General features: G+C 30.7%; 1 protein-coding gene across 1 annotated transcript; it reads left to right on the forward strand.

The window, feature by feature from the left end:
• The first annotated feature begins 7,617 nt into the window (after positions 1–7,617).
• LOC106768304 (membrane-anchored ubiquitin-fold protein 3) lies at positions 7,618–11,514 on the forward strand. Its single transcript, XM_014653375.2, has 4 exons — positions 7,618–7,776; positions 7,891–8,101; positions 8,533–8,703; positions 11,008–11,514. The coding sequence occupies exons 1-4, from the start codon at positions 7,660–7,662 to the stop codon at positions 11,061–11,063; spliced, it is 555 nt and encodes a 184-aa protein (XP_014508861.2). The 5' UTR covers positions 7,618–7,659; the 3' UTR covers positions 11,064–11,514.
• Positions 11,515–11,976: the final 462 nt, after the last annotated feature.

The following is an 11,976-nucleotide window of genomic DNA, read 5'->3' on the forward strand; positions in this document are numbered from 1 at the left end:
TCAACTCTAGTTTTTCTCATTACATAAACTTTTACGTGTAGCATGCAGAAAAACTAGTTTTTTTTTTTTTTTTTACTGGAACTCTTCTTCTTTGGCATAAGAAAGCTCAAGATTTTTCTGAATAACATTTTTTTCTTTCTGTTTATTGGAGTGATACAGATGAGTACGATATCATAACTCTGAATTTATTATGATTGAGAAAGTATTGAAAAAATAATTCAATTGATGTATTCTAATATTTGTAAAGGGGGATAAATATGTATAGTTAGAAAATATCTAGTTGAAAGAAGACATTAATTGTAGGCAAATAATTCTTTTTTTTTTTAATTTCTTTTTTTGTATTTTTTTTTTGTATATGAATTGAAACAATCCTATTGTTCTTTTTAATATATATTTGTTTTTACTCATAAAAAAAATATAGAAAAACTAACTATTTATTTTATATGTATGTATGGTAGTTTTCTAAATAAATCTTTGTTTGGAATTTTCGCACAAACATACAATAATATTATAAAAAACAAATGATAGTCTTAAAATGGAATATATTTGGTAGTGATCATCTTAAGAGTGCTATTACATATTTGTTTGAATATTGTCTCTTTGAGAACACGTGGTTAGTTTGTAGCTTAGTTTGAATTTGTCCAATTAGATTTGAACACTGATAACTTCCAACAGTGTCAAGAATGCATTTTTTTAAATAGTCAGAAAAGATACTTTGGCCCATTATAAAATTTGCGTAAGTGATGATTGCTGAATGCCCCGTGGCCATAGATTTGTTGCCCTTAATGTCTGTCATTACAAATTCAGTAGACATGAAATTTCATCGATTTCATGATCACAGTGACGATCAGAATAGAAACCTTGTAATCATACGAGAAAGTTATATAGTAGATGATTGCTATTGAATATGGACAAACCATGTTCTCACTTTTCACAATATCTGAAATAAAGTATTAATATAAAACTCATCAACTTTAGCAAACTGTCTTGTAATGATCAATCTAGTTCCCCATAATAAACATTAAATATATTCTTTTGAAACAAGGTAGCATCAAGAAAGTCGCTGTATCCATGCAGACAGCTTTTTTGTAAACATCAACTTCAACACCAAAAACGAACACTAGATGTAGTATTTTCGTTTATGTGTAACGTTCAAAACTAAAGGGACTCTTGCATAGGGGAAAAGGAAAAAGAAACCATGTTTCCCTCACACCTAACGTTATAAAACGAGAAACAGATACTTCAATGGCTTGTATAAAAGTTCTGGGAGCTAATTTTTAACACCAGTGTTGTGTATTCTCTTTTGGGTTTATCTTCATCACTGAGAACTTTTGCATCAAAACATGTTGACTTTACAAGAGAAGGAAAACACTTTTATCATATGAAAAGCTTATGTACAGATATGCATGCAAGTTTATATAAAGACCTGCAGAGATACAGATATAGAAAACTAACACTAAGGAACTGAAAAACTACTAACAGAACTACAACTGAGAGAGCAACAACTAACAGAACCTAAACATGCTAACAAAACATAATGTCAGGTCCTGATTTGACAGTAGATGTGCGTAACTGACCCTCTATTAGGTCCATCAGTGTACAACGTGTCATTGGCAATTGAATCTCCCAATTGCACCAGAATCAAGTCTTCATCAGCATGTAGATAACAATATCAGTAAAAGCCAAAAAAAAAAAAACTCTGAACGATGGCATTTGACTTTCCACTTGCATGTGTGGTTCTTATAGAATTTCCTTTATTTACATCTCTTTCGTGAGTTTTATAAACAGGACTATGACAACTGAATGATTTCCTAATCTTTCGATTAAAGGGTCTGAGTCAATGGCTCATGTTGTTGTGTTGTCTAAATTCTATATATTCTCTTAAAAGGTGTGTCCAAATCCTTTGAAAGATACTTGAGTAAGGTATATTGATATCAAATTTACTTCAATGTTTGACAGATAGCAATTAATACCATAATCAATACACATAACCTAACTTCTTAAAACTTTATTTATAGGTTTTTGTGTTAAATTTTTTTATTAACGTTGACCTAATTAAGGTTAACGAATAATTATACTCTATTCTTAAATTGATCAGCTTTAAGATTAATTTATTATGACACTGTTCATTTTGATCGGTCAATTTAGGATTGGATAGTATGTACGATGGTCATCCAAACTTAATGTCTAGCTATCCGTGCAAATGCTTGACTTATCCATCCTGCCACATGGTCGACCGATCTGGTCGGTGGTCGGCCGAACTTGTTGTCCTGCTTACTGAGTTGGTGATTGGCTATCCAAGTTGATACATAGTCGGTTGTCCCATTTGGTAACCAGTCAATCTCAGTAACTTACACTTCAAACTATAGAACATTCATTTGAGCTAGTGTATGATCATTATTTGGTGTTTCGTTGAGCTTACTAGTTTGTGTTCCAATAATATATAATAATATATGTAATTAGTTGACCTTAATATTTAGTCGGACTCATTGGTTTGTAATTTAGACCTTAATATATATGAGTGCATATACATTGACATACACACATGTCAATAACATTCAAATGACACAGTTTTCTTTAATTTCTTTTTCCAAAATTATCTTTTTACTTTTAAAAAATATTTAAAAAGATGAAATCCACCGTGTCATTTCAATATAAGTAAATTTCGATGTCAAAAATATCATTCTTTTATATATATATATAGTGAACTAATCATTGAAAAAATATAATTAGATAATCACTGTCAAATAACTAGTACTGAACCTTTCTAGATTTCTTTTATTATGTTCAGAACATATAAGAGTTATTCAGAACAAAATTTTTTATAATTAAGATAATAAATAACAATTTAAGTATTTTGATTGTAATTCGATCTATCTTATTAAAAAAGATAATTATATTACTTACAACAATTTAAATATTAATATTAAATATTTTTAATTTGCATATTACTCTTTGTAAGGATATGTGAGAAATGATAATTTGAGTCTTATATATAATAGTTATAACTATAATTATTCAATAAACTTGAATTTGTGATTGAAAATACTTATTACACATATTTTAACACATTTTATCAAAACTTGTTAATTTCTACTTTACATATTTTTTGGTTGTTGGAATATCTCAGACATGCATATACTCAGATGGAAAGTGGAAAAAATTAAATCATGTTAATTAAGAAAAATAGGAAATACTGTTTATTTTATTGATATCATTTTGAATATATTTTTTTGTCTTTTCATGAGAACTTGATACAAAATAAAATAAAATATTAACTAAATGAAAGATATTCGCAAAATGATAAGCATTAAATATGTTAAAATGAATTAGCCTAATTTATATTTTATATTAATTGACTCATCCGTAAAAGTAATGCAAGGAATTATTGCAGCAAGTGCTAACAAGGTCTTGTATTGGGCTGTTTGTTTCTTCCTGCACTTTCGCAATTTCATCCTCCACCTTCTTACACTAGAAAATTTCCATCTTACCTTTTAATTTGGGGTTTTTCATTTTGAGTTTTGAAATGCACTGAGTGAAAACTTTTTACATTGTATAATTCAAAATACAAAATTTATATTTCAGAATACACAATTTAAAATACAAAATTTTGTATTTAAATTATATATTTCAAAATACAAAATAAAAAATATAGTTTAGATGGTAAAATATACACTACATATCTTATATTCTTGAAATACAAATTTTATATTTTACAATACACAATTCAAAATATATTTTTTATTTTAGATTATATAATTTAGAATATATTTTTCGATGAAAAAATGAGATGAAAATTGACGAATAAACAACGTGGGAGAGGGGTGTCGGATGAGGAAGAAAGAGATGAAGGAAAAAAGATAAGAATAAATAGATGACTTAACAAGTCTATAAAATGCTGAATGAAATGTTTGGAGGTATTAATAGTAAACCCAATTCAGGTGAAGAAAAGCTTATTATTGGGCCAGAATAAACCCAAAACCAAATTTATCACTAGAGTTCATAAAAAGAAAAACGCCGAGTATCCACATTTTAACGGACTTTTAAACCTTCTTCATTTGAACTGGTTAGGGTATTGAGCAATTCCACTATTATAATTTTATAAATTTATTATCAATTTTTTTTCATATATTTTATTATCATATTTTTAATAAAACATATTTAAGTTTTGAGTTCTTAATAAATTTGAAATTTTTTATTTGAGTCTTTACGTGAAAATTTAGAAAAAAGAAGTTTATAGAGTAATAGTTGTCTTAAAATAATGTCCTTATAATTTTTTAATATTAAAAGTTTAAACTATAAAATATATTTCTAATAACTTGAATTTATATTATTATTTTTCTAAAAACTAGGCTATATGTGTAGTTCAAGAGAACTCCCTGGATGAATTATTTTGTTCTAGGATTTAGATGATACATTTAGATATTTAATTGAAGTATTTTTTTGTCAAATTAGATTTTTCTTTTTGAATATAGTTCTAGTCCCTTTGAAAACAAAGGTTGTTTAACCAAGGTAATTTTAATTTCTTGCTATATGAATGATGTTTTGAGTGGTTGGTTTTGTGGTAAATTGATTTTGATTGTTAAATCATGTTTTGTGTAATTGGCTTGGTATATGTAATGCGTTTAAATATAAATTATGTAATAGGTGTTGAATTTGGTGTTGAGATGCAAAATATTGATTATAATATGAAATTGGTATATTTATTTGATATCGAGTTGAATTGATTGAATTTGATAATTGGTGTGTTGAATGAAGTATGAGATGAAATATATGAGTGTTTGACATTGTATGAGATCTAGATTTATGTGTTTGCATTATGCAAACTCGTTGAACAAGTCATTTTCTCGTTGAATGACGGACAAAATTGAGTTTGACAGAGGAGCAGTTCTCCCTGCACCTCACTAACTTCATCCTACACCTCCCAGAATATTTTGATTTTCAAAAAAATTAAAAAGCTGATCCCATACATTAAAAAAAAGCAAAGTCGATCTTTTTTTTTCTACTGTCGCATTTCACGTCTCCGAAACCCTACACCCCCTTCTTCAAACATTTTCTTTTTAATAATTTCACCCTGACAATTTAATGTTTATTCCATTCCAAAGAATAGTTCCACATTCTAAACTATTCATACAAAAAGGTAAAATAGATAAATCTTACTATAAAAAGTCTGAGTTTATCAAACCTCATGGCACAGTAGAGCACTTTTCGAGCTCAAGGAATCAATAATAACAGCAACAGCTTCATTTCCACCATCATTGCGAAGTGCAAAACGAGCTGCATAGCGTTCATGCATGTGACACCCGGGCACTGACGAAGGCGGGGAGTGATCGCCGGTGCAAGAGGCATGGTGCAGGGGGCACAGACAAGGAGCGGCTCCTGGAAGGCTTCCAGTGGAAGGGGTACATGGACGAATCGAACATACACCGGAATGAGAGGGATCTAGAGACTGTATAGGTATGAGACTATACAGTTGAAGGATAGCTTAAAGGAATTGATTTGACTACTCATATCAACAAATGCATTTGCTTTTCGGTAGCCTAACTCATAAGAACTCCATGGTTAAGTGTGCTTAGCCTAGAGTAATTATGGGATGGGTGACCTTCCGGGAAGTTTTCTCGGAAAGTGTGTGAGTGAGGACAAAGCACACTGGAAAGCCTCGTGTTGATGTGTGGGGGCAGTCAGCAGTCCCTGTAAGTTGCCGGGGCGTTACAATGCATCCCTTTATCTTCATGAAGAAGTACTTCCCTGGTATTGGTCCATACAAGTTAGCAACCTGCTACTTAGCAACTGAAGCCAAAGCAGGAATGGCTTCCAATTCCTGCATTTAACCCAACGCAAATGCAGCTTCGTGCGCCAATAACTTTGATGTATCCCCTGTGGCTGCCATGGTAAGTTCTTTTTAAAAATACACTGAGCCGCATCTGCCAATTGTGGTCTGCTCAAGCACCTCCTGCGGCTAACCGCATCTCCCAAGTGCGGCCTTCCTCTGCCGCATCTCCCAAGTGCGGCCCCAGATGCGGTTCTACGGATCAATGCAACTCCCTGCTTGAACCCAATCAACCAACCCAAATAATTTCCAATCCCAACCCCCCAAGCAACACTACACCACCACAACAACACTAAACAACCACCACCAACAACTAGACCAAGTCGAACTGGCTGTAAAATTAGACAAAGGAGAAGAAAGAAGAAGGGGGTGTAGGGTTTTTGAGATGTGAAATGCGACAGTGGAAAAAGGAACGTAGACTTTGGATTTTCAATGCATGGGTCAGCTTTTTCAGTTTTTTTTTTTAAAATCAAAATATTATGGGAGGTGCAGGACGAAGTTGGTGAGGTGCGGGGAGAACTGCTCTTGTCAGAGAGTGAGAGCAAGAAGACTAAACGATGACCAAATTTGAGTTTGGTAAGGAGTCAAGACTTGAGGCCTTAGACAAATAAATACGTATTTTGGTTTTAATGCTCCACTCATTGAACAAGACTATTAGTTGTTGAGCGAGGGTTCCTCAGGAGAACTCACTGAGGAAGTAATTGATCTCGCTTAATGAGATTGCTAATTTTTTCAGAATAATTTTAGTGATCTTGAAATATGAGAATCTTGTGAGAAAGTTGGTATATTAAATATATAATAGATTTACGAGCATGAAAGAGATACAATAGAGTGAAGATTGTGCAATATGTGAATGATATGTCATGGAGTCTTAACTATTAATGAAGAAGTTCAATTTTGGTAGTGCATGTATGCACATATGTCAAATACATCTTATGTCCCTACCATAAGAAATATTATTATTATTATTATTATTATTATTATTATTATTATTATTTATTACTATTATTAGTATTTATTACTATTATTAGTATTGTACTTTTTATAATTCATTACTTTAACCTAATAAATCAATATTAAAATCATATTATTTACTTTTAATTAATTTGTTTATAAAAATGTCCGTGATTAATTATTTATTTATTTTATATGATCAAACTCTTAATTTAAATATTATATTTTTACTTATATATAATTATAACATTTAAATATAATTATTTAAATATTTTTTTTTCAAAAATAATAATTATACTAATTTTTGAATACAAATACAAAATAAAACAAAAGAGTATAAGACTGTGTTTATACACGGGTCAAAAACTAATTTAGTTGACATGTAGAAATTCAATTGAAATTTTTTATATTTTTTAAAATTTGATGGACGATAAATTTACTTGAAAGTTTGAAAACAATTTACAAAGGATTAAAAATAATTTAATTAAGCTCTTTTACAAAAGTATAATGGGATAAAATAATTATTATGTTATTTAGTTTATACAAAATTTTACGTATAAAGACAATTGAAAAATTTTATGTTTTTAAAAAGTTAATGAACCATAATTAAATTGGAAGTTACACACAAATTGAAGGATTGAAAATAATTTAATTAAGCTCTTTTGTAAAATTTGACAGTAGATATATAAAAATATACAAGATGTCCTTAAAAAGTTGAAATTATTTTACCATCAATTTTTTTGTAAAATCGAAGAAATTAATGATAAAATGCGTGAAAAAAATTGATGTTAAAGTTAGAACAAAAAAAAAAAAAACAGTAATACGCAGGTACAGGAATTCATTTACCTCTTACCCGTAATTGTTTTCCTAATTTAATGGTTGAGTTGTCGTTGAGTGAGCTCAGCCTTCACCAACAGAAGCACAGAACAAAAGATTACTGCACGAATAAAGTCAAAAGTCTGAATGGTTTTCACTCTGATCAATCTGTGAAGGTAGTGTTCAATTTCTCTTTCATCGCTATAGTTAATTCAATCGCAGATCTCGAAAGATTCGATTTTGTGTGTAATAACGGAATCAGATAGAATCAATCTTCATTGGAATTGTAGGAATCGAGGAAGGAAGGAAGGGTGAGGGTTAGGGTAAGGGTAAGGGTAAGGGTTGAGAAGGCACAGAAAAAGTCAATTCAAATGCCGGAAGAGGATTTGGTTGACATCAAGTTTAGGTTGTACGATGGCTCCGATATCGGACCCTTCAGGTACTCATCTGCCGCCACTGTCGATATGCTTAAGCAGAGGATTGTCTCCGATTGGCCCAAAGGTCTCTGTCTTGCTCTCTCTTCACTTGCCTCTACTGTAATCTTAAGATCATTCCAGAATCTTAATTATTTTCCAGTTTGCTTGATATAATTGAGTATCATTGACAAAATTACCATTCTTTTGTAAAATACTGATAATAGAAGCATTACATTAGAAAGTTATGGTAAAATTCTTAGCAAGGAAAATGTGGGCTCTTTCTGTTCGATTCAAATTGAAGTTTGGTGACATTTCTTAACTAAAAAGTGGTATTTAAACATTATAACTCTAATTTAGGTAGGGGCTTTTACATATGTTAGCCTTGTGAGTTTTGTTTTGTTATAGTGATTATTCACGGATTTGGCTCCTTTTTTTACAACTTATTATTGAAAATAGGATATGACAGGTTCTCTCTTGTTCTTTCATTTTATCTGTTGCCCTTCCCCCCTTGTGTAGGTAAAACGATCGTGCCAAAGTCAGCTAACGAAGTGAAATTGATTAATTCTGGTCAAATCTTGGAAAACAACAAGACTGTTGGTCAATGTAAAGTACTATTTGGTGAGATTGCAGGAAGTATTATAATAATGCATGTTGTTGTACAGCCATCTCTCGCAAAAACTAAAGCTGGTAAGTTCCGTGAAGTTCTTATTTTAGGGAATACATAAAATTTTCAGTTAGATTTTCTTAAGCTGTTTCAATATGTTACTTGGTATGAAAATTAAGTAGAGCACGTATCAGAACCAATTCCACGAGTTTGCAGCTGGATCTGCATGATAGATGACATGGTTTACTAATACTCTTATGGAACACCTCACTCTCCTTTATCCGAAATAAATGATGTAGAACTGAGGGGCACTAGTAGATTAATTAGGTTAGCCAGCTTTTTCCATTAGATTAATTTTCTTAAATCCCCATTTTGATCACTGAACTGGTGAAAACACTTGTTTTATTGGATCAACAATAACTAAACTGTGGTTAAATTGGTGACACTTATATATTGTCAATTATATACAATATATTTAGTAATAAACTTACGATAATACCACAATAAATCAAGTTGGAGAAAATTTAAAATTAGCTTAAAATTATTATATTGTGTGTCCTGATAATTTCCATCTATTGGTGAACCTGATATGCATTGTAATTTGACTTTTGACATTTATTTGATTAAAAAAATCCGAATTAACAAGAAATGTGTTGTATACAACAAAAAGTAAACGGGCTTGCCATTAGTGGGTTTTGCAATAATTTTGTGCATCAAATTATAGAATTTCATTGCTTTGATTAGTTGAACAAACACCGTAAATGTTATTGAAAAGTGAAAATCAAAAGCTATATCGGGATAGTAGTTGATCATCTTTTGATTTTTTTTCCCAAACAATTAACTTTTTGTGTTGAGCACCAACAGTCTTTGGTCCGGTTAGCATCATCTAATGTTAAGAGAGATTCTTGTGCTCACTTAGTAAATTTATAGACTACACTAATAAGTAATTGAACATGTATTCATTTCAAATGTGAAATTACTGTTTGGAACGATATTTTTTTTTTTAAATAATTTAACGTAAACTTGTGTGTTATTTATCTTTAGTATGCACAAGTTGTCTAGATTCAAGTTGTATAATCGGTACTAGCAGTGAAATATTGTATTTTTGTCTCTTAATTGAGAATTTGATTCTCCCCTGTTTGGTTCATGTGGTAAAGGAAATGGGTATGCTTCTTTTTTTAGGTTCAAAATATAAAATGCTAGTGAAGTATAACTAAACATGTGAAAGTGAGGAATCTGACGTTCTTCAGTGTTATATTCCTATTTTATGTGCGGCACAGGCCTCCACATTCGATGTATAAATAATAACTGTATTGCTTCATAAGCTGTGAAGTTTATCATCCATGATCACATGTGGAGGTTTCATTGTCGGTTTGGTTGTCAATCCATGTATCTTACCATTACTGCATTACTTCGTATGGGGAAGGTAACTCTTAAGCAGGACTTGTTTTGAATAATATAACACCTCATACCCCTAAGACATGTACAACAAGTGTTTTAGTATTGCTCTGTTGTAGGGTGCATCAATTGTCCTATGATAGAGATTGGAGGGGTTAAGTCACACTCGAATGTCAATTCGAGTTGCTATGCTCTTAACTAGAAAGAGTTGTGTCTTAATTATTAGCTATTACTTTTAGTCTAATGATAAGTGTTATAACAATTGGTATAATGTATAATTTGATTCTTATTTCGAACAATTGTTTAGGAAAAGATTGTTACGAGTTAGACAGTTATCCCGTAACATGGGTCAAGACACTTGTTTTTGGGTAAAGAGGCGGTGCTTACCGTGTAAACTAGTGAACAATTTTAAGCTTATTATTAGAAAAAGGTGAACGTACAAATCTTGATTACTATAGATTGTCATTTTACTTGTGTGTGGGTGGTGTCAGTGGTCTTGTATTTCAGAGATTCTTTAGATTGCAAGACACTTGGGATTCAAACATAAGGATCCCTCTTTCTTCACCTCCACAATTTTGCTGTATTACCTCTCATTCATTCGGAAATAGGTTTTTTGGAATACAAATTTTGCACTCAGTAAAGCATACTAATAGGCTTTTTGGAATGTATTTTTTACACTCCATAAAGTATATTCCAGAATTAGTGGGAAGTGTCACAAAAAAACGTGGAGGAAGAAATATCCGAAACACAATGTGGTGGTTACCGAGCTGTAATTGTATTTTATCTTGTAGAGGGTATTATGATACAGTAATATAGTAATAATTGTTTAAGGAGATACCTAGGTTAGACAGCAGGTGAAGAGTCGACCCAGACATCGAAGCATATTTCCAGCTTTGAAGTTTTTTTACACCAGTTACTCTGTACCTTTTGTTTGAAAGTTGAATAAACAATACAGTTTGATATTTCCATTTCTGCTTCTGTTTTAACAGAAAAGAAGGTGGATGATTCACCCAAGAAGGCTGTCTGTTCTTGTTCTATATTGTGAAGACAGTTTGAGTTGGATAAACATAACTTCCTTGGAGATCAAGAGTTTCTTATCTGTGAAAGTGTTATTTTAATATAGATTCCCAAACATGATTTTCTTAAAATTGAAAATACTTGTTTATATAAGAAACTTTTAATAATTTAAAGGAATCCATGTTTCTGGAATACATATTAAAATAATACTTTTGTTAATATAAGAAACTTTAGTGAAAGCTGTCGTTGTATATACCCTTATCGATCATCAATGGCATAAATTGTAGAAATCATCTCTGCCGGAACAGACTCCTTTTTCAGCTTCCTTTGTGTAAAATACTTATATATTAAGGTTGCGTTTGGAATGAATATTTTAGAATTGTAAAGAAATTTAGATTTTAAGAGAGTCTCAATTGCTTCAAGTGAAATTTCTGTATTTTTACATTTTCTTGTTTATATGAACATATTATTTCGTTTTCCATAGTAAAGTTGTGTTTGGACAAGTCATTTAAATGTCTTCATTTCTCATGAAAATATATTTGAATAAAAAATAGATTTCTCTTTTATAAAATATTTAATTCATGGTAAAATAATTATTCGCATGAGGGTTTTTTTTTTCATAATTCTTTTGTTTTTTATATTTATTTCTCCAATTGTATTTTCTATTCACAACAAAGGGTTATGTGGTAGTAACTAACTTATGTCTTTCATGTTAAAATCACCTAGATGTAGAGGTAGAAATCCAAATCCTACAAAACCAAAACTTCCAAGTATTCGACTAAAAAAAGTATATCATATAATAATATAGACTTTTAACTATGCTTCTAACAATCCCAAAATTGTATAAAAACTACTACAAAATGATGCTAATTTCGTATTGGATAATGATACTTTGACAAAAAAGTTTGGACAATATTTTAACATCATTTATGTGTCATTTT

The sequence above is a fragment of the Vigna radiata genome, chromosome 7 (genome assembly GCF_000741045.1).
Source record: "Vigna radiata var. radiata cultivar VC1973A chromosome 7, Vradiata_ver6, whole genome shotgun sequence".
NCBI classification, from domain to species: Eukaryota; Viridiplantae; Streptophyta; class Magnoliopsida; order Fabales; family Fabaceae; genus Vigna; species Vigna radiata.